This window comes from Micrasema longulum, unplaced genomic scaffold (genome assembly GCF_059751315.1).
Source record: "Micrasema longulum isolate JH-2025_06_02 unplaced genomic scaffold, ASM5975131v1 h1tg003288l, whole genome shotgun sequence".
Lineage (NCBI taxonomy): Eukaryota > Metazoa > Arthropoda > Insecta > Trichoptera > Brachycentridae > Micrasema > Micrasema longulum.
Window position 1 is genome coordinate 77,723 of NW_028280368.1, and position 24,154 is coordinate 101,876.

The 24,154-nt window shown below is 34.6% G+C and overlaps 1 protein-coding gene across 2 annotated transcripts in view; it reads left to right on the plus strand.

Moving 5' to 3' along the window:
- The window catches only part of LOC148270896 (coactosin-like protein), a 46,337-nt gene extending 22,682 nt beyond the window's left edge, over positions 1-23,655 (plus strand). The window contains exons 1-3 of one of the 2 annotated variants that reach the window (XM_088242082.1): positions 10,861-10,995; positions 21,616-21,698; positions 22,624-22,776. In XM_088242082.1, the coding sequence (XP_088098208.1) occupies positions 21,622-21,698; positions 22,624-22,738 (192 nt within the window). In that variant the 5' untranslated portion in view covers positions 10,861-10,995; positions 21,616-21,621 and the 3' untranslated portion in view covers positions 22,739-22,776. Of the gene's footprint in view, positions 1-10,860; positions 10,996-21,615; positions 21,699-22,623 lie in introns of those variants that run through there. The other variant, XM_088242081.1, reaches the window with a different exon arrangement.
- The last annotated feature ends 499 nt before the right edge of the window (positions 23,656-24,154 follow it).

The window sequence follows — 24,154 nt, forward strand, 5'->3', positions numbered from 1 at the left end:
GTGAGGTTACTGACTGCATAATAAATGTAAACAACGAATGTCTCGAGCAAGTAGAAGAATTTGTGTACCTGGGAAGCATGTTTTCAAGAGATGGAAGAGTAGAAAAAGATGTTGAAAGAAGAGTGAATGCGGGCAACAAAATGAACGGAGCACTAAGCACAGTAATTTCTAATAAAAATATGTCAATCGAAGCTAAACTGGCAGTGCACAACGGAGTTTTAGTCCCAACACTTATGTATGGAAGTGAAACATGGAACTGGCAGAGGAAGGATGAAAGCCGAGTGAACGCGGTTGAAATGCGATCTCTTAGACGAATGTGTGGGAAATCAATGTGTGACAGGGTTACGAAATATGAAATCAGGCGAGAGTGTAAATCTGAGACAAGTATAATTGATAAGATTAAGAAAGGGTCTCTGAGATGGTTTGGTCACGTAGAACGAATGGACGACGAGAGAATGGTAAAACAAGTATATATGGCAAAAATGAACGGCAACGTTAGACGAGGACGACCAAGGAAGACGTGGCATGATCAGATAAACCAAAATCTTAAGTCTGGTCATGTCAAAAGCAGACAGAACCGAAGGGCATGTATGACAAGATGTATGAATGTGGAAGAGGCTAGGAGTGTATGCCAGGATAGACGTGTGTGGCGGTCCATTCTCTCTGCCTACCCCTACGGGGAAATGGCGTGATGGTAGTAGTAGTAGTAGAAGATGATACACAGATTTATTTTTATTGTCAACCGAGCGAGAGAAATGTGCCTGTTAATTTGAATAATGGACATTGAGAAAATAGGAAACTGGATTTCTGAAAACAGATTAATACTTAACCCATTTAAAACGTAACTACTATGGATGGCTTCAGCCAGACGACAGAATTTGATTCAGGATCCGGCACTACCCGATGTGAGGAGTACCGCTTTACCCACCGTTAAACTACTGAGAGTCTTCTTTAATTCCGACCTTTCTCTTGACGCTCAAATTAGTAGAACGATAAGTTCATGGTTTTACCAGCTGAGACAGATAAAATGCATACGCAAAAAATTGCCAGTTGATGCCGCCCGTCAATTAATAAATGCGTTTGTAGTGTCTAGAATCGATTATTGTAATGCTATCTACGCAGGTCTACCAATGAATAAAATGACTCGCCTAGTCTGTATTGAATGCCGCAGCGAGACTTATTTTTGGAATCTCTAAATTCAGTCATATCACTCCACGACTTCGAGAATTACACTGGCTTCGTTTTACAATACAAACTCTGTTGTCTGCACAACTCTTGCTCCGGAATATCTCAGGGAACTCTGCATTCCAGATGAACTAGCTGACATACGTCTTACGCTTAGATCAGTTAAGCTAGGGTTTCCTAGGACAGCGGTGCCCGTATCTTAACGGCCGTAGTGAACGGTGATGCGGTGGAAAGCCGTCGTAGTGGTGACTAGAGAGTGGTTTTATTTTTTAACGGTGTTATCAACACCATTTTTATAGAATACCACTCTCTAGTCACCGTTACGACGGCTGTCAACCGCGTTAATGTTCACTACGGCCGTTAAAATACGGGCACCGCTGTCCTAGGAAACCCGAGCTTTACATCTACGTCGAAAGGAAAAGTTATTGTACCCTTTACTCGGTGGAACAAAATTTTTGTCACTTCTAATGCGTAGATTAACGTATCGAGGGGTTCTAGACTCGCCGGTATTAACCGATGTATTTTTTTATATTTTTTATTTATTTAACTTTTTGTACATGATGCTATTTGTACATTGGCGGGCTTATTGCCAAATGGCAATTTCTTCCAACCAACCAATAAAATAAAAGTTTTATTTTTATAATTCAAGTTACAGAACATATTCAATAGAAAAAAAAAATAATAAAAAGTTAAAAATGTATAAAAATAGAAATAAACGTATTTGTTTATAAATTACCTTAAATCAAAACTATTACTCAATGGGAAAAAGGAAAAAAGAGGAAAGAGGAAAAAGGAAAGGAGGAAAGTTTAAGGAAGAGAAAGGAGATGTTTCTTCAGACGTGATTTAAACAGAGATAATGTAGTAACATTTTTGATGGTGGATGGGAGATGATTCCACAGTCGAGCCGCATGGACACTATATGAGTTAGAGAAGAAAGAGGAATTGTGTATGGGTATTAAGAGAGTGCCTTGAGAATGAGAACGAAGAGGTAAACCATGGACTGATAAGCGTTGAAATTTTTCACGCACGATGTACTTACATCAGAACCGTGACGTACGCTTCCCCTTGTTTCATATCGATGTTCCTACCCAAAACTGGAAGATGGGTTTCGGTAGTGTATCTTTATAATCGCTAGAGGGAATTTATCTTCAACTATACCGTCAAGGTGAAGGTATGACGTCTTTATCTTCCCATCGTAATCGAGGCACTGATGTGGCTTCGAAATAGGTCGGTAAAAAATAAAATAGGTTTTATTTTAATTGCTAACATAAATTATGGTATTATTTTTTTGTGCCGCGTAGTTTAGTTCAAGATTCCGGCGAGAACGTTCCCCGGTGCATATGTTACGTAATAAACAGGCAATTTATTTCCAATTCGGGTATAATGTAATTAGCGGTGGGGAATTGCGTACCGCGCGCTGCGTTCGGTGCTATTGACCGAAATAATGACCGCAAACGGTATTAGTACAGGGGGCAGCCGATCGGCTAAATGTATGCGGGAATGTATTCACTGTATACAGATTACTGATGTTCAAAATCATAATTGAACGCTCCTAACGCTCCGCAACGCCGTGCTTCGTATATACCAGTGGCGAATGGTGATTTTATTTACAGGTAAGCTATCAAAAAATCATATATTTGTACCATAATATAATGTAAGTAATATTATTATTATTTATTTATTCACACTCTTTATCAAAATACGATTCCATGTTCACTTTTCTCAGCTAACAAGGGTACATACCCCGTTCCAATCTAGGCAATTACATTTTAATATATTATTAAAGTTAACAAATTAATATAGAGCACAGACAAACAAAATATAAACTTATTCGGATACACATTTTGATTCATATACATACAGACATACACATATATACACACACACATATATATATATATATATATACACCCATGCGCATACACATACATACATTCATAAAAACATAGACAATTTATTTATGCGAAACTTCATGGTTGTCATCTATAAATATATATTTTTTTGATTATTCATTATTTTTTATATTTTATTTTTGACATCCAGTAAGATTCTCCAATCCGTGGCATGCATCAACTTTTCTGACTCCCTACGACCAATGTCATGAAAGAGCGAGGAGCAAGCAAATATATACTATAATTTGATATTTTTCTGTGGTTCTGTGTGATACAACAACACTCATACATGAAATCAACTCAATCGACGTAACTTCGTGATATATTATTAGATATATTATCCATTACTTTAATACACAACACATTTTTTTTTTTTAATAGTACTATGAATTCAGTTGATATTAGGTATTCAATTGAAATGTCGACTGGCCGAATTGTTCTAGAAAATAATAGTGCTAAAAACGGCCGCGTCGAGCGCTATGTGTCCGACGCATGTAAGGAATTATGGTCTTATGTCAAAAGTACCATCTCAAAGAAAAATAGCCCTTAAGAAATAATGTTTGAAATACTGTTTTCCAAATCAAGAATCTTTAAATAATTTGTGTAATCTGCAAGTTTAATCTAGGAGAAAAAACCCGCACTGGGGTTAAGCCATTCAAAATATACTACACTTATTTGTACGAAAAAATAAGCTGGAATAATCGGCTAGTTTCTTGGCTCGCCGCAGGCGCTGGGCGCGCTTTGTTAATATTAATATTTATATTAGGATAAAATACAAACGGTGGAAATGATTAAAAATAAATAGTTATTATTTATTTGTTTTTCTGTAAATAAGTTACAGTCAAATATTATTATGGTGAGTCAAATATAGAGGTGAGCTGCGCGTAATCGCTTCTAAACACAATTCGCCCCTGGTATATACATTATACACTGTATACAGCAGGGGCGAACCGTGTATAGAAGCAATTATGCGCAGCTAAGCATTATATTTGACTATCCATAATAATGTTTTACGGTAACTTTGTTAACATAAAAACAAACAAATAATTACTATTTCCTGTAAATCATTACCGCCATTTGTATTTTTCTCAAAATAAAACTATTAATAAAGCGCGCCCAGCGCAGCGCCAGCAATGAGTCAAAGAACTAGCCTATGACTCCAGCTTATTTCTTCATACAAATAAGTGTACTATATTTTAAACATCCTAAACCCAGTGGTGTGATTTTTCTCCTAGAGTAAACATGCAGATTACACACATTATTTGAAGATTCTCGATTTGGAAAACATTATTTCAAACATTATTTCTTAAGGACTATTTTTCTTTGAGATGATACTTTTGACATGTGACTCGCAACAGATACGGCGCTCACGCGGCCGTTTTTGGCATTATTCATTTCTAGAGCAAATCGGCCAGTTGACATTTCAATCGTAATGAGAAAACCTAATACTGACTGAATTCATTGTGACTTTTTACTAACTTTTATATTTTATGTGTTAAATTAATGGATAGCTACACAATATAATATATCACGAAGTTACGTAGTTTGAGTTGATTTCATAGATGAGAGTTGTTAAAATATCAATTTAAAGTATATATTACTTACATTATATTATGGACCTTCTATGTAGGTACAAAAATATGTTTTTTTTTACAGCTTCCCTGTAAATAAAATCACCGTTCGCCACTGGTATATAGCCACTAATCGGATTATCTCTACTTCACAGATATTTGATTCAATATTTATAATAACTCTCGGTGATTATGGGCAGGCATAGATCATTATTACTTTGGACAACTCTAAAATTATTTATGTATTTTTGTAGTCTTGTTTGAATCCTTCGAGAAACCTGAAAGAGAATCAGGTTTTTCACACAAAAAAATACACAGTACGGTTTTTACATTTATTTACCCAGAATCCTCTGTAGCTCAATCACAAATCACTATCGACGTGCTTAAAAACATTCTGAGCATTTGAGCGATCACAATGAACGTGTTTAGGTTATCGCAGTCATGAGTCAACGCGCGTGTAATCTCTAAGTCAACGCTCGTGTCGGTTTGTTTTTTGTTTTGCTCGTAAATAAATACAGTTCACTAGCAAAAAACCGGCGTTTACTATAAAAAATAATACTGCAATAAATTGCATTTGAAAAATAGTAAGGAGTATCTAATACAAAAAAGTGAAAATTAAATTATAATTCCTATGGCGATTGCTTTTCTTGACATTTGGGTAGCCAACCGCCGGTTAAATGCAATAATAACATGATAAATAACTTTTAATTCCCCCAAAAACGGTCATTCCATTGGCCACGCCCCTAATACGTCACAATTCCTGTTTATTTGTTCCTGGCCATTGAAATTTGTTCAGACCATTATCACGAATCTTGGCGTCACAACAACCAAGGCCAAACACGTTGCGTTTTTCTTGCAACGTATTTGTATTAAATTTCGTTTTTACGTTTATGTATGAAAACATTTCTCCACGAAAATACAATTGATTAGTCTTTATCCATTTTATATTTGTATTTTTATCGGTATTCGTAGTATGTGATATATCCCTCATACTGGCTATTTTTATTTGACCATGTTTATCACATTTAAATCGTATCGCTATTTTTTTTCCGTATTATGTATGCATAGAATTAAGAATAGTCCAGAAGGAGCGTAGAATCATATTTGAAAACATCGGACTGTGTCCAATAATTCCCCCACTTAGCCCTACTTTCGCCGCGCGTATTCGTAAAGTCGCCGGGTAATGTTGCTTGATGGGAAAAACAAAATCATAACACTAATGTAAGGTTTAAAAAAAGTAATCTGTTAATTTATCTAAAATTTTATTGTGCACGCGGAAACATTGATTGACACAACAGAGTAGATAAGTAAAGGGTCGTTTAAAAAGAGTAATTGAATTAATGAACTTTGAACTTAAAATAAAATAAAAAATATTTGTCATAAAACGGATATTTTTATATTATGTTAAATAATATTTGATTTTTTAAAGATAATGTCGTTCAAATGTCCCCCACGGCGTTGTTTAATCCGAGGTCTTATTTTCATTAGTTCTTTTATTAGATTTTACATATTTTTTTTTTACATTTTTTTTTGCACCGCAACAGGCCAGGAGGACTAATTACAGGGGTGAATTACATCACAGAGCACCCAGGCTTGAGAAAAATCACATTTTAATTTTTGTGTTCTCACCGGGAATCGAACCCGGAACCTTCCGTGCGTGAGTCAAGCGTCTTGACCACTACACCACGGCCTCCGTGGTGATGAGCAAAGTAGGGTAAAAAAAATTCTACCCTGGCAACACTAACGAAATATCCATTTTGTTTCTTCGACAATCTGACAGATAGAAAAATAATTAAATTTTTAAGTAATGCATTTGTTATATACGCATTCATTTGCAAATTACAGATGAAATGTGATTGCATCCTGTTTCTTTAAGATCCTAGAAGTATTTCTTTACTTTAAAAGGACACAACACGGCATAGTTGAATTCAAATCAGGAGTTGCGTGCCGAGCGACGTCTACAAAGAAACTAATGGGTCAAAACGTAAACCTACTCATTTATGCGTAGTTTAGTCGCCTTCTGTTTGATGTGCGAATGCGGTTTCTGGACTATTCTTGATTCTATGCTTGAAAGTGCTTTACCTGATTGTATGTTATAAGATTCATCGAATAGGTGTGGTCAACAACGGGTAAAACGGTATGGAGTGGGGTGGAGCTATTACGATGCGTGTGTATGTATGTATTTGTTATGTGTGCAGTTTTGCCTCCAGACATTGGCCCATTTGAAGATGGTGGCCTTTTTTTAAAATTAGTAGAACTTTGAACCGAGAAGAAGGAAATATTGCAGTTCAAAAAACCTTTGAAATCAATCTTTCGCGCCCCTGCCGGGCGGGAATCGAACCCAGGACCTCGAGAATGGCAGGCGAACGCGCCAACCACTGCTCAACGAGGCGGACATATCTCTACTCGATTTCCGTATTCTGGACGTTTACCTGAGAGCAGCTATTGAGTCGAAAGCACTCGTCCACTTTCACTCGTCCGTCACAATTTACATGACTAAAAAATGGACTGCGTGAATAGTTTAGTATTTTCTGCTATAGACCCCCTTGAGCCAGCAGGTCCCCTGTGCCCTACTCTCCCGACGCTTTACTAACATAATTTACTTGTGATATAGACATTTTTAATACGACAATTATATATTTTAAAACGTTCTTAAATGCACTGTTTAAAACTAATTATTAATGTCGTAATGAAACTTTCTTTTTCATACAATTTTTTCTCTATTTTTGAGGTGTATTATTATTTATTATTATCTTATATATACTTAAACTTAAACTAATTTTTATTATTTGTTTTTAACAATAATTTGTAAAAACCATTTTTTTATTCGTGTAAGTATACGTATATATATTTATATATTTTTTTGTTTACATTCTTTACAAGTTATTTACAATTTGCCTTTAATTCAATTACTTTTCTTTTATCTATATATTTTCTTCTTTTTTACTATGTAAAGTTTCACTTTTTTTTTTGCATGGCAGTGTGCTTTTTATTGTTTTTACATGTATACAAAAAAGCGTTGTTTATTTTTTAAATGATTACTATACTATGTTTGTACTTACCTGTATATTTTTTGTAAATGCCCCTTGGGCGTATTGTAAAATTAAATAAATAAATAAAAAATAATGCATTAAGTCATTAAAACGAGTTCCGAGATAATCGCATTTAAAGCTTTTTATGCTTTCAACGCATTATTTCTTCCACAATTTTTTTTTTTAAACTTTGAAAGAGACAGGTGCCGTGGTGCAGTTGGTTAGACGGCTATCTGTGAAACTGGTATCGCGGGTTCGATCCCCGCCAGTTTCAAGAAAAAATCCAAGCAATATTTTTTTCTCAATTGGTCTGGGTGTTGTGGTGTATTTTTCATTACCACCTTCCATATCCCCTCTATCCCACCTGCTGACAAGCCTCAAAACAGAGGCTTAGCGGGTTATTCCTTTTTTTTAAATTAAAAAAGTAATCTTTATTTTAGGCATAGCATAAAATTTGAAAACAAAATCTTTTACCCAGATTAAAAAATATTTTAAATTTATAAAAAGACTGTTGACTTAATGCATTCTGTCAGTATAGCCTCGATATTATCGTTTCTTTATCGTCAGTATACTGATAAACCCTCTAAATACACTTATTGCCTATACTGTATTCTTCTATACTTCTTCACAATTTTTGAAATAATCCTACTTCGCCTGTTTATCTGAGAGAGCTCTTCTAACCTCTATCACATCATGGGCTAGCTCTTCGTTCTAATAACGAGAGAACCCTTTTAATACCCATTCACCGCTCTAATTTTTTTGCCTCGTCTGTCACAGTAGTAGCTGCTCGATTATGGAATAATCTACCCACTAATGTCAGAGACGCCCTCTTCTTTATTTACATTCATATCACGTATGAAATGTCATTTTCTGAATATTTCAGTTTTTCCTTTTCCCCCCTTTTTCTTCCCTCTTTAACCCCTCCTATCTTCATAGTTAAATGTAAATATTAAATTAGATATACTTCTTAAAAATAAAAAAATAAAATTTTTCTTTAAATCATTTATTCATAAACCAACAATATGTTCAAATACCTACCACTGATTTTCTCAAATTGAACGGTTTGGGTAGGTAGGAAGAAATTGCCTTAAGGCAATATGCCCGCCCTTATTCATATGTATGTAGACTGTATATGTACATAAAGTGTTTACTAACAAGCTAATGAACTAACATACCCTGTCGCCGTCGGAATTGGGAAAATTTGATTGAGGGTGACGAATTGACTGTATATTGCGGCTGTATGTTGCGTTGAAAGCAGTCAATGTAAAGTCTAAAAGTATCTTTTGTACGCGAAACAATTTTTTATTTTTTATTTGTTTTTTTTTCCATACATATATATATATTTTTTAAATTTAAATCTTAAAGTAGGGCACACATATACATATTGTTATGTGTGTTCTAATAATAACATTGAAAATATATTTAATTTATAAATTGTTTATCACATATGTCTTGACCATTATTTTTAATTTTGATATGTTTTTTCTTCATAAATATTTTTTTCCATTTCGTAATACTTTTTAATTGCTTTAAATAAAATTGAATTTTGTGACTTTGCCTTTTTCCTAAATGGAAGTCTAATTTTGTTCTTTTCTCTAGTATTGTGATCGTGTTCATGCTGGTTCCGATCATTTTTTTTCCAAAATTCTGTTTTTTTTATTAGAGTTTATAATTTTATGAACAAATATCATTGTATTGTAAAATATTCTTTGTTTATATGTTAATAATTTCATTTCATTTACCATCGACTTTACCCTCGTATATCTGTTTTTTTTCAAAATGATTCTAAAGGCTTTATTTTGTAATACAGTTAGTTTATCTATGTTTTCTTTGTTTGATAAAAATAAAATGCTACTACAGTAGTTAACGTGTGGTTCAATAATTGCATAGAAATATAATTACATCTTAAAATTAAGCTATAACATACATTGAAAAAATGCCCACAAAGACTTCAGCGTCTGAGCGTGGGCCATTCCTTTTTAATGACTAATACGTTTAAATCATAAAAATATGGCATGACATGACCATGACCGATTTTCTACTTCATGTCTATTAAAACAATCAGAAATGAGAAAATGTTCAAAAAGGCTATAAAAAATGGATAGTGGAGCTGGGTAGAAGTAAAATGGAATGTCTCATTCGCCCAAACCAATATTGAATAAACCGTTCCCCAAATGTATAGTTTATGTTATGTTTTTGTTATTTTTTTGTACGTTTTATAATATAAATAATATAGGTGTATATAAATTACATATAAACTTCGTAGTGTTTAAAACATTCTGAACATTTTTTAAGTATCTCTGTAGGTATGTTTAAGTCTTCTTTGTTTATTCTCACATGTAAAATATTTCAAAAAAATATATTGTTAAGTGTCCTCGGCACGGGTAAGTGAGGTCACATTATTTTATTATTAATCTTTGTTTGTATTAGAAAAAAAAAAAAAATGAAATGATACTACTATTTTGTATATTTGATTATGTGTGATTCTTAATTTGTATAATTTATATTTTAAAAATTATTTCTGATTATCGTTTTTGCATTGTATTCTTTGGAATTTGATTATTGTGATTCTATGTCATTATAATTTGATCTAATTAATTTTACCATGTATTTTTATTGTTATTTATTGTGGCTTGACACGGGCATAGCCTAAAAAGCCTTAATAAGTTCATATATATTTAATTTTGTAATTTTGAATGAATAAATAAAAAAATATTGGCCATTCCGAATATAATAAACTGCCGATGAGCTAAAACACGAAAAATCTAATAAAAAATCCAGAAGTGTCGCAATTAAAAATACTTGAATCTTTTTGATAGTGATAGTTATTAATGTAATTTATATAGATGGTGTAAAGTACTGTTTTATGTTTCTTTTTTGTCTTACTATTTCGGATATATTAACTATGTATTGTCACAAAAATGTTTTCTTTGTATGTACGGACCCAAATGAGTTTCTTTAATTCCTCCTGGGAGTATAATATGTACTTTTTGTATTATATATTTTATTAATAATAAAAAAATATAAAAAAATAATGTTGATAATGCTCGAAGAATGTAAACTGCATTTTTAACTTGTAAAATTTTGGCGCTTAGAGGGTTTTATCAGTATATGGATCATTGTGGTTTTACGGTGCGTCACGCGTGGTCTATACTAATCTATAAACCCAACGATAATATAATATAGTCCATATTAATTAATTTACTAACCATTTTCTTGCAAATTACGCCCAGTATCAAAACAGTATTCCACATTATCTGACCGCAAGAAGTCTACTTTTTTGTCTGAAAGAGAATATTTATCACCGGATACGGGTAGGTACTGCTAATTAAAAATTAAGTATTAGAAAAAAAATTATTACAAAACAGATTTTAGGTATTATTTACATGGGCTTTTATCACTAATAATAATAGTCATCCTAACATGTCCGCTGTTTCGTTGGAGCATATGGTGTCCACAAAGACCCTCCATGCATCTCTATCGGCTGCCAGCTCCTGCGCGTCCACCCGACTCAGGTTCGCGTCCCGTAGTTCTGATACAAACTGCCGACGAACAGTCAGCAGCGGACGTCCAGGACGTCGATAACCTGACCATAATTTTGCGTAGAAATAGAGGAAAAGTTCACAAAAATTTATGTGATTTAAAATGCTTGTATTCCTTTTCAAAAACAAAAAATTAAGGTTTTGCTGCGGCCACTTTCATGTTTAATTTATTATTTTCAAATCATTATTACAAATTTTAGTTCAATACTTAGTCTTTATTGAGATCCCAGATACCTAAGTTTCGTCTAAATTTGAAATGGCGTAATCTGCCGGTCGAAAAGTTATTATATTTTAGTTTTTAAAAAAATCTTTTAAGTATACCTTTAATAGAAATACCTATAAAAAATATGTTTTTTATCCAATTTATGCTTTTTTATTTTTTTATTATTGCGCGATTTAAAAAAAAATATTCGTTTTAAAATGGCAAAATCGTATGAATTCCTCATTTTGCGTGCGTTTTACCTCACAGCCTTAAGGCTCTCAGGAGGCATACGCGGTACGTGGCCCAGCCAACCGTATCGCCTCCGCTCGATGACAGTTGTCACCGGAGTTTGCTGCGTCCGTTCTCTCATTACTTCATTCCGAAGAAGTCAAACCACCGCAAACTCAAGATTCTTCCGAGACGCCTATTCTCAAAACTCAGTATTTTGCCAAATAGGTGCGAAGGTTTTCACGGTCACTGTTATCAATATGTTTCTTTTTTGGGTGATACCGTGTGTGTTGGATTTGTTCCGACGTTTCGGCTACCATTGCAGGAGCCATCTAGCCAGGTAGCCGAAACGTCGGAACAAATCCAACACACACGGTATCACCCAAAAAAGAAACATATTCAGTATTTTGCGGTTTTGGGCCCTAGTGAGGTGTAACGATTCGCATCCGTAGAGTAGAATAGGTGTTATGTGGCGGCATTTAGTTTTCACTGAGTAAATATCAGAACTCCCGCCTTTAAACTGTTGAATGGGGCGGGCGCCTGCAACTCCTAGCCGCACTCCCATTTATTTTTGGAATTTCTATCACTAAACGGCGAAATATTTTATTCAGTGTCTAATAAACGTGACGATCGTTGCAAAATGTGTTTTATGGGTGGGAATTTTTCAACAATGTTTGATTATGTCCAAATGCTTGCAGACTGGCTGGATTTCCTCCCTAGGGAGTTGTTCATATTTAAATTCATTTCAACAGAGAGGGAAACATTTTTGAGAAGGGAATATGGAAGTCTAGGCATTTACAGGGCTTATGACCTGTCAGTCTGCCAGTCTACAAGCATTTGGACATAATCAAACATTGTTGAATTACTACCTGGTAAAAGAAGAAGTATAAAAATTGAAAAATTGTTTTCAGGCGTTGCCTAGTAGGTGATTTGGTTCAGCCGGATGAATCTCACCCACGTGATAAATGTTTCAGCTCTTTTACTTCACAAAAGTCAACAGATGGAAGAGTTGAGGAAATGTGGATGTTCAAACATGGGCAGAATGGTGAATGTTACACAGTGTGTAAAGTGGCCACTTAAACCAGCCAATGACAGGTCATAAGCCCTGTAAATGCCTAGACTTCCATATTCCCTTCTCAAAAATTTTTCCCTCTCTGTTGAAATGAATTTAAATGTGAATTTTTCATTTTAAAATGAAATATAAGCCATCATGAACTGGTTGGGTGCACAAATGTCGAGATCCGCGGCTTATGTAAGGATTGTGTAATCCGTTGAGATAAGCATTATCGACTCAATCGAGGCATTCTGTGTTCTGTGGCCACGTAGAGTGAACGGAACGGACGTTGAGTCGATAATGCTTATCCTCAAGGATTACACAATCTTACATAAGCGCGGATTCGAATGTTGATGAGCAGAAAACGGGAAAGTCTGATGGTTATATTTTATTATTTTAAATTTTTTGGAAATTTCATTTATTTTAAATTATCACATAAATTACAACAGAGGAGGGAAACATTTTTGAGAAGGGAATATGGAAGTCTAGGCATCTATAGGGTTTATGACCTGTCATTGGCTGGTTTAAGTGGCCACTTTACACACTGTGTAACATTCACCATTCTGCCTATATTTGAACATCTATATTCCTTCAATTCTTTCATCTGTTGATGTTTGTGAAGTTAAAGAGCTGAAACATCAACAGATGAAAGAATTGAAGGAATTTAGATGTTCAAATATAGGCAGAATGTTGAATGTTACACAGTGTGTAAAGTGGCCACTTAAACCAGCCATTGACAGGTCATAAGCCCTGTAGATGCCTAGACTTCTATATTACCTTTTCTTAAGTGTTCTTCATCTCTGTTGTAATATGTTAATATAAACAGCTCCCCAGGGAGTTGCATCCAGTCCTTGTCTACAAAAATTTGGACAAACTCAAAATATTGTTGAATTTTTATTTGTTTGTGGATGAATTTTTATTTGTTTATGGGTGAATTTTTATTTGTTTTTGTATGAATTTTTATTTATTTATGGGTGAATTTTTATTTGTTTATGGATGAATTTTTATTTGTTTATGGGTGAATTTTTATTTGTTTATGGGTGAATTTTTATTTTTTTTGGATGAATTTTTATTTGTTTATGGGTGAATTTTTATTTGTTTATGGATGAACTTTTATTTGTTTATGTATGAATTTCTTTTTATTTATGTAGAGAAGGAGTTCAGTGTCACATGTGTAAGAGATAATGGGGCTTCACATCTCGGTTTGCGATCTCAAAAGGCGTGAAACGGGGATGTGTAATGTCACCATGGTTGTTCAATCTATGCATGGACAACTGTATGAAAGAGATATAATGTATGGGTATTGGAGCAAAAATGGATAATTTTTCAGTAAGCTGCTTGTTGTATGCCGATGATGCAGTTCTGTTAGCAAGCAGCAAGGATGATTTGCAACAAATAGTCTCTAGAATGTATGCCTGGAGAGCGAACTGGCGATGAACGAAAGTAAGTCAAAGATGGTATTTGAAAGGGGAAGTGAGGTAATAATAATAATAATGTATGGATAATTTATATAGCGCCATTTTTGTGAAAATCACCTCAAGGGCGCTGGTGACTGCATAATAAATGTAAACAACTAGAAAATAAATTAAGTTAGAAAATATGTCCTGTGTTGAAAGAATGTTCCGTTAATGCAGATTTTTCCGGGTCCCTGTCTCAGCTGTGCGCCCCGTTTGTCCAATGTACCCTTTATCACATCGTTGGCAGAATCCAACCTACACGGGATAACCCAAAAAAATATACATGTTTATTTTTTGGGTGATACCGTGTGTGTTGGATTTGTTCCGACGTTTCGGCTACCAATGCAGGAGCCATCTTCAGTTGTAGAAAAAAGTATGAGTTTAATTACTAGTCATTTTACCGTGTCGCATTCGGCGAATTTCTATTCGTTAAACTTGGGCACCCTGACAAATCTGCAATAGCGGAAAACTTTATGGACACCGGACATTTTTTCGCCTTCGAACCGAAAATTTTACATAAACCCAGTAATATTATCAATGTGTTTCTTTTTTGTACCGTGTCGCAGTCGGCAGTAGGCACATTCCGTGTCATGTTTGTACTGTGTAGTGCCGGGAACCATGTTGAGTTTAATTTAAGCCCGTCGTCTTTGTTTATGTTATTTGGGTGTCTGTGTATTTCAATTGCCTCTTTTATTATTCGTGCACTGTAATTACTCGGTTTATGCGAAATTTTCGGTTCAAATTACTAGTACTTAAACACATACTTTTTTCTACAAAACACTCAGTTTACCCTGAAGATGGCGCCTGCAATGGTAGCCGAACAACAAAATAAAATTCTTAAACTAACATACAACCTACCCTACCTGACCTCTACGACTGAACTGTACAAAAAAACGCACCAGTTTGACATAAACTACTTGACTGAAATTGAGACCTTAAAAATTGTGCACAAAATAACACTGGGAAACATACAAGACGACGACATAATATTAGTCAAAAATGCTGACATACACAAATATAACACCAGACAACAACAACACTATCATATTGAAAAAGCAAAGACAAACACAGGACAGTCAAAAATACTACATAATGGACTTAAACACTACAACGACCTACCTTACTACTTGAAAACTTTTAATGGAGACAAATTTAAAATCAATTTGAAAAAGCACATGATGACTGAACTAACTAGACTAGACGAGACATAAAATGACTAGACAATATTAAATTTCTAATGTAACCCTAACGAGTTTTTTAAAATTGTAAATAAATAAAAAAAAAAAAAAAAAAACAAATCCAACACACACGGTAACACCCAAAAAAGAAACACATTGATAACAGTGACCGTGGAAACCTTCGCACCTTTAATATTATGTATCTTTTTTGGGTGATACCGTGTATGTTGGATTTGATCCGACGTTTCGGCTACCATTGCAGGAGCCATCTTCAGGGAAAACTGTGTGTGAAAACTGTGTGTGAAAACTGTGTGTAACTCTTCGCACCTTTGTTTATGATGGTTAATTCGTATGTTGAACTGTTGAAATATTTCGTGTGAAATGTGAAAAATCGCGTAAAAAATTCATCGCGTCACATCTTTAAATAAACGTATTAGATAAGGCACGTGATGTTGATTTATGTTCTATGTTGAACGTTGTACGTAATGAGATGTGCGTGCTCAGTGACTCACCCTGTTTCGGGGGATTGTAATGATTCACCGACGCCGACGCCGACGATTCACCCTCTCGTCGTGGGGTTGCCTAAAGAAACCGGTGGCGGGGGTTGAGCCGCGTCGCGGCCGCGCCACGTCGCAAAAATTGACTACGCCTGTGTGTCGAGAGCTGCTGATGCGTCGTAAATAAAATGAGAAACTTATCTCAAAAGTCCCAAACTTTCATTTTAAAATGCGAGGAATCAGACATAGCAGGGGCGAATCGTCTGAATAAGCGATTATGCACAGCCACCATTAAATTTGACTTTCGATAATGTTTTATAGTAACCATGATTATGAGAAAATAAATAAAATAATTTGTATCTTTATATGTATAATTCTACTGTACGTGCGATGCCACTAAACTCCCCCTAAACGACTCAACCGATTTGCGTCCGGTTTTTAGCAAAATGTAGATCTTTGCGCTGCGCGTGTTTGTAGATATTAAAATTTTCAATCGAATCTGTAAAAAAAAAAAATAGAAGCATAAATCTTTTTTTCATCGACCTACCAGAGTTGCATTCGATGATAATGCATGTACAAAAAAATGGAAGGACGTTGTTTTTTTTTTGTTTAAAAAAAGTTTGTTTTTGAATGTTTGCTAACAACATTAGCTTTTTATGGATCCCAATCATTTTTTTTCCTTACACTCCTTGTTATTAATTCCCATTTATTTATTTTTACTGGGTTTTTGGTTAAACTAAAATAATATTAACTAACATTCAACACATTTTTGAAAACCGCATTCATTAAAAAAAGTGCACCCTTGTTGGTGAGAAGAGCCGAGTTCGACATTTGCAAAAAGAATTCTATATTTGAAAATTAATTATTTTATGTTTTGGGATTAAACCATAAACGAGTACCTAGGTACCAACTTACCAATAAAAAGTATTTTTCTAAGCTAATAGCAGGCATGCCAACGTTCGGGCAGGTAAACGTCTGTCGGTTCCGCTAGTTTATTATAAATCACCACCGCCGTTTATATCTTAAAATATATATAAAATGCGCCCAGCCCGTTCTCAGTGAACGATGAAACTAGCCGATTACCTCAGCTTATTTCTCCATACAAAAAGTATACTATATTTTACGTCTTAAACCTAGTCGCATGTGTTTAGTACTAAAACAAGCGGATTGCAAATATTATTTGAAAATGCTCTATTTGGAAACTAGTATTTCGAACATTATTTCCGAAGCACTATTTTTCTTTGATATAATACCGTTGACATACTATGTATCATATAGGACATGTGGCGTTTGCAGTGGCCGTTTTTGGCATTATTCATTTTTAAAGTAATTAGCCAGGGCTTAGTGTTGACATTTAAATCATAATGGAAATATCTGCTGAATGACATTGTGGTATTTTTTAATAGACTTGTACAAGTATTGTTTCAAAATATTATAAAATAAAGCTACGTATGTCGCGTGGTTAATAATAATAGAGAATTTTTTTTAAAACATTTTTAATGTAATAAAGGTCTATGAAATATTGTCCAGTAAAAAAAAAATATTTGCTAATTATTGGTAACATAAAAAATACTTTTAAATTTGTAATTTAGAATTCCCGCAAAAACGGTAATTTCATTGGCTTCGCCTCTAATACGTCACGATTCATATTTATTTGCTCCTTTCCATTTAACTTTGTTTAGAACAATATCGCGAATCTTGACGTCACAACAACCAAGGCCAATTACGTCGCATTTTTCTAGCAACGTATTTTTATTAAGTTTCTTTTTTTCATTTATGTATGAAAACATTTCTCACAATTTATAATTCTAAATCCATTTAATATATTTTTATCGGTATTCGTGGTATGTGATATTTCCCTACTGTTATTTGAGTTGATTTTCAAAGAACTACTGAAAAAAAAATAAATATATTACTTACATGTAGGTAAAAATTAATGAACATTTTTTGTAGATTACCTATAAAATACATCACGGCTCGCCACTGATACATAGTTAATTTTTTTAATTATTTTCAAAGTCCTTAAGAGGAAATACGGCGAAGAGCGGTTTGATGAACAGGTATTTGAATATAGTTTTTCTGTCCCGCAGCCGCCTCCCCAATTATCGTGCGAAAAAAACAACCGCAAGTGGTATATTATGCCTAATTAAAATAGACAAATTCGAAGCCTCGTATTCCCGCTATCCGCACCCAAAACTGAACCGATTTGGTTGGTTTTTAGTTTTAAAGAGAGAGTAAACGTTGAAAAAAAAATACTACCGAAAACCGGAAATTCACCACAACACATAATAACGCTATACCGGATTGGTTCACAAGAACTTGTGAGGTTTCAATGTAGTTCACTTTAATATTTTTTTTCATACGTTCTGGTGAAAATTTGCCTTGCAATTAAATGCTCTGATTTTTACCACGTGAAAACATTTTTTATATCCGATTTCCCGTAGCGCTGAACTTCTTCATTGACTAATCTACACATTCTGAACAACCGAGATGGAACATCACTTAAGGTGATTCTAAACGAAAATATGAAACTAATTATTCATAGATGGCGCTTTTATCATTTTTTATTTTAAAAATCCGTTTTTACGTTTATTTTCAATGGAAATTTTACCAAATACAATAACAATATAATTTCGGTCCTTTTCACAAAATGGTGTACAAAACGAAAAGTAAGATAAGTTATTTTTTGTTTTGTACACCATTTTGTGAAAAAGAGCTAAATTATATTGTCACGGTATTTGTTACAATCAATATAGTGTAAAGTTTCCGCAAACCAAGTTTTGTAAAATTTCCATTGAAAATAAACGTAAAAATAGCCCTTTTTAATTAAAAATGATAAAAGCGCCATCTATGAATAATTAGTTTCATCTTTTCGTTTAAAGCATTAAGTGTTTTGCAAATGCAAAAAAATAGTTGGATAATTTATAAAGCGCCTTTATTTATGAAAATTATCTCAAAGGCGCTGTACAGTAAATAAATATCATTAAATGAGGGTTAGATTAAAAGCAAACTCAGAAATCTCCACCAAAAACGGAAAATCAGCTATTGATGCCAAAATAAACTATACATAAAAATCTACCTACCTAAATAAAAGCGTAATTCAAAGCCGTCTCTAAATCTTGCAAAAACTGATTTCAATTATACTGCTTACTTGACACCGCAAACATTCTCCATTGAGTTTGTGAGTCACGATTCTTTTTTCAAAGTTTTTCGCAAATATCTCCGTAACTCCTTCAATGGAGATTTCTAAGTTTGCTCCTAGCATAGGGTTGCCATATTTCGCCAGAGTCTCGTCGGGACGTTCTGGAATGGGGACATGCAGCAACAAAAAAAGGCAATTTTATAATAGTTTTTCAGAAATATAATAGATGTGTTTTTCTTACATTTTATGTGGTTCTTCAATTTATATTTATATATTTTTTTGTCTTAATATTGGCGTAATGCTGCAATATTGACTCTACAGTCCCCGACAGCAGACGACATTTTTTATCGTTGCTTTTTACTAGGCCAACATCAATTATATTACTTTTTTCAATGTGGTTTTATGAGTAGGAATGGAAATTAAATACTAGCTAAATTTCAAAAATTAAAAAAAAAAAATATTTCATAGAGCCCATCAACTTCCACTCTATCGAGGTAAGGCGAGCTTCAATGAATTTCTTTAAATACATCAATTGCTGGAGGCATTTGCAACCATATTTACACATTCATAGTCAGTACGGCCGTAGAAGATTTGTGTTGATTAACAGCATTGTGCTGTGTAATTCTAAATCGGGACATTATAGGTCTCATCGGGACGTCGGGACAGACGACCCAATAACGGTGGCAGTCTCGATATATCGGGACGGATGGCAACCCTATTCTAGCACCCTCAAATATCATCACATATCGACAGCACGTCTTGCAGCTACGGAGCGCATGGACGATCGGGATTCTAGTTCCTCGTTTCCAATTATGATCTATTGCAATTGTAACAGATAGGTGCTAGATTACACCACGTCTTACAGCTACAGAGCGATATTCTCTCGTATAGCGATGACTGCGACGCGGTACAAATCCCAAGCGCCCAGAAATGAATGTCATCAATACTGATGACGGACGCTGCATCGAATCGGCGATCCGAAACGTCGCTGAAGATAACAAAAAACGCACAATAACCCAGACATGTGCATCTGAACGGCCGTGAAAATCTTGCATATTTACTCTTTTTTTTTAAATGATAAATTATTATGCAACACCAATTGTTCAAACAAATGCATAGTAAAAATATGCATGTCAACATTACCGCATAATACGTATTATCTTTATGTAGGTAAAATTAATAATTTAATGTTTATTTAACAATTCTTTTGCTAAAATGAAAAATATTGAAAAATAATACAGATTTATTTTGTGACGAATTTCGTGAGAAGTTTCGGTTTTGGACATAAATTGGCCAAAAATTCGGCGCAGCCGATCGATCGATTGTACTCGGGTGCATCTAATGACTCGCGACCCTACGTTCTCGTGCGTTCTAAGATCTTTCATATTTATATTTTTGTACAGGTACAATTTAAATAAAATTAAACTATAGAAAATTAAAGCTAGGACACAAAAAATAATAATAAATACTACCTCAAGGCAAGATCTGGTCTAGTTTAGTGATTGTTTAAATCTAGAAAGCCTAACACCAAAATGCCAGGTCTCGTGTCGAGTTTACAATGCGACACAATCGGGCCATTGCGCATTGGTGCGTGCAAGCCACGGTTTGTGCTGTGCTGATCGGAACATTGAATGACACTTGTTCCAGTTACGACAGTCAAGAAATCAAAATGCAATTACATAGGTTAAAAACTACACTATTGACGATTAATTTGTCACTTTTTAATACAACTCCGTCCATTTCCACAGTTTTGGTTCATCTTTTAACAAGGGCGTGTATTTCATTGTGGTAAAAAGCACGGTCCTACTTCCCAAACCGTTGACGCATGGAAGTTTACACGGCCTCCTCATCTTTAAGGTGAATCCCACAATGAGCTTCTTTTAGCGGCCGAACAGATGGAAATCTGATGGCGCCAGGTCAGGCTGTCCAATTTTCGCAATTTCTTCAGTGGTGTCACCGCAGTCAACGGCCTGCCGCTCCGCTTTTCGTCGGCCAACGGTGTTTGTCCTTCAGCTTCGTTACAACGACGACCCCATCGTCTAACAGTGCTGACATCCGCTGTTGCATCACCGTATAAAATTTTCAGTCTTTCATGGAATGTGAATTGGCGTTTCATCTTCTGCATTAAAAAAAATAATCACAGAACACTGTTTCATACGAACATCGATGTCGGCCATATCGCAAACGACTGCAGTGCTGCCACCTGTTTAAACAAAAGTTACTGCTGCAGTAGATTGTAGAAGGTTTGAGGAATAGCGCCAGATTCAAAATTGTATTAACTATCTTTATTTGAGTACAAAAAATTAAGAGGCATTAGTTTTTGACTGATCCTTGTATAAGTTAGTAAATTCGTCACATAATTTCGAATTCTTTGGGATAGATCTTTTCGCCATTAACACAGTGTGTGATGAAGACAAATTGGCATGGGTTAGCTCGAAGTCTTATATGTTGACCGTGTTATTAAATAATATATTGTATGCCATAATTTTTTTGTCTTTTTTTGTGGTTGCTATATAGTTGAGTGTTCATTTGGTTCAGTTTCTTGTAAATATGTTTCTTCATATAACTGTTGTGATTGACCATATATTGAATTAATAAATATATAAATGTAATTCAACTTTTTTTTATTCGCAGGTTGCCATGACAACAGGAATCGACAAGGAAGATGTGCGGGCCGCATACGACGATGTCAGATCAGACAGCTCTGTCACAGATTGGTAAGTTATTCTTAAATAAAGAACAACATATTCACATATGAAATAACATGGTCGATTGTCCAAAGCTTATGGCTCGTTAATTTTAGAGTTCGCAACCCAGAAACAAATCTATTTAAATTTTCTAAATGTTCTACAAAATCTTATCCAAATTTTTGTAATTTATCACTATTCCATGTCCGCTCCCTAGTTGGAGCATATGGTGTCCACAAAGAGCTTCCAGGGCCCTGATTACAAAGAGAAGTTAACATTTTTCTTCAATTTTATTTACAAAGTAAAATTAAGTTTTCTGTATGACAAGCAGAATATGCACACAAATTTTTTTTCTAAACGTGTTCAATTATAGGTTACCGACGAAGATACTTTAAATGTTCATGATAATATACACACTTTCGTACATCAATATCGATATTAGTTTATATTATTTTTTACCGTTTCAGTATATACCGATGAAGATAGCCGTTCATAATCGCGGCCCAGGGCGACGGTATAAACTAATATCGATATTTATATTCGAAATAGTGTTTATTTGTATGAAAATTAAAAGTATCTTCGTCGGTAACCGGTAATTAAACACATTTAGAAAAAAAAATGTAAACATACTCTTTTTTTTCACACGGAAAACTTAATTTTACTTTGTAGATAAAATTGAATTCCCATTATAATCGAGGCCCAGGGGTGCTATTCTGAACCGCTCTCGCGGCCAATGAAAACACGTTATCTCGTATATTTTGTACGTAAATACGCGAGATAAATAGTTTTTCTACGGACGCGAGAGCGTTTGGATTACCAGCCCATGTCCTTGAGTTTGCCTCTCACAGCACTTCAAATATCCGCTGATGTTTTTTTGAATATTTTTTTATGTACGAATCTTTTAAATGGAATTATAAAACAAACAAAAAACAGAGTATGTGTATTTTATTTACAGGGCTGTTTTTAAATACGAGGGTGCTCAAATAGTCTGCTCCGCGAGAGGTTCCCAATTCGATGAGTTCAGGAAACAGTTTACTGACGACGAAAGAGCTTTTGGATACATTCGGTGAGTACAGTTTCAAAGTGTGATACATCATCATCATCAGTGGCGCTACAGCCCGTTGTGGGCCCTGGCCTCCTCCAGAATTTGTCTCCATTCCTCCCTGCACCCCGCGGCTCTTCTCCAGTTCGTCAGGCCAATCGCTCTTATGTCACTTTCCACAGCATCCAGCCATCTTAATTTTGGTCTGCCTATGCTTCGTCTGCCTTCCGGAGTGGTATAAATAATATTTTTTGTGGTGCGGTTATCATTCATTCTGTGCACATGGCCCGACCATTGTAATCTTCTTATTTTGATGAATTGTGCAATGTTGGGTTCGCCATACAGTGCCTCTGATTCATGATTAAACCGTCTCCTCCACACTCCGTTTTGGTTGACAGCACCAAATATCTTCCTAAGTATTTTTCTTTCGAATGCTAATACCATATTTTCATCTCTTTTAGTCATAACCCAGCATTCGGCACCATATGTAATGGCCGGCCTGAGGAGAGTTTTGTAAATAATGGTCTTAGTTTTTCTCGTGAGCAATTTGGATCCCAGATGTTTAAACAAGCCATAATAACATCCGTTTGCTGCCGATAGCCGTGCTCTAATCTCGGTACTGTAATTGTTATCATTAGTCATTACAGTACCTAAATATTTAAAGGAATTGACATTGTCTATGTGGTGTGACCCAACGTCAATTGCCTGTTGTACATAATTTATTTGTGACTTTCTTGCAAACATATATTTAGATGTATTAATTTGAAGACCATGTCATTTGCAGCCATTTCAAGCTTTAAGAAATCATCTTTTAATCCCGGGACGGTTCTGGAGAATAAGTTTAGGTCATCTGCATAGGCTAATATCTGGGTGGTCTTTCTATACTAGTGTGATACACTATTTATACATTAATTGTTAACATAAGTTGTGTCAGTTTTTACCAAATTTAAAAATGAGCACCAAAAGAAATCAAAATGGTAAAGGTTATATTGTTGGTATACTGGCAAAAAGCTTTAACTCTCAAGTCCCCGTATTGAGAAATCAAGCATTTAAGTTTTGTTCCAATTTTACTCTTTTGTATCTTATTTAAATATAGTAATATGTTAAGTGCTTATTTAAGAACATGTTTTTAATTTTTCCGTTTCTTAATTTTATATCAAGTAAATATTAAGTTATTTAAAGCTTTTAGCCTGAATAAAATACCGGGTATGCGACTTAACCTCAAATTTATTTTTAAAACTACAGATATATGAAATTTAATATGACTTAGTGTATTTTGCCAGTTTGTAGAGCGTTAAAAACTTGACTTTTTGAGTTAACGTTTTTTGCCAGTATACCCACGATATAATATACGCCATTCGAAAGCAAATTTTCTGCTCTACAAGATATTGTACTTGCTTTTTTTTAAAAAAGCATCCAAAAATTCACATGATCCGAACGGGGA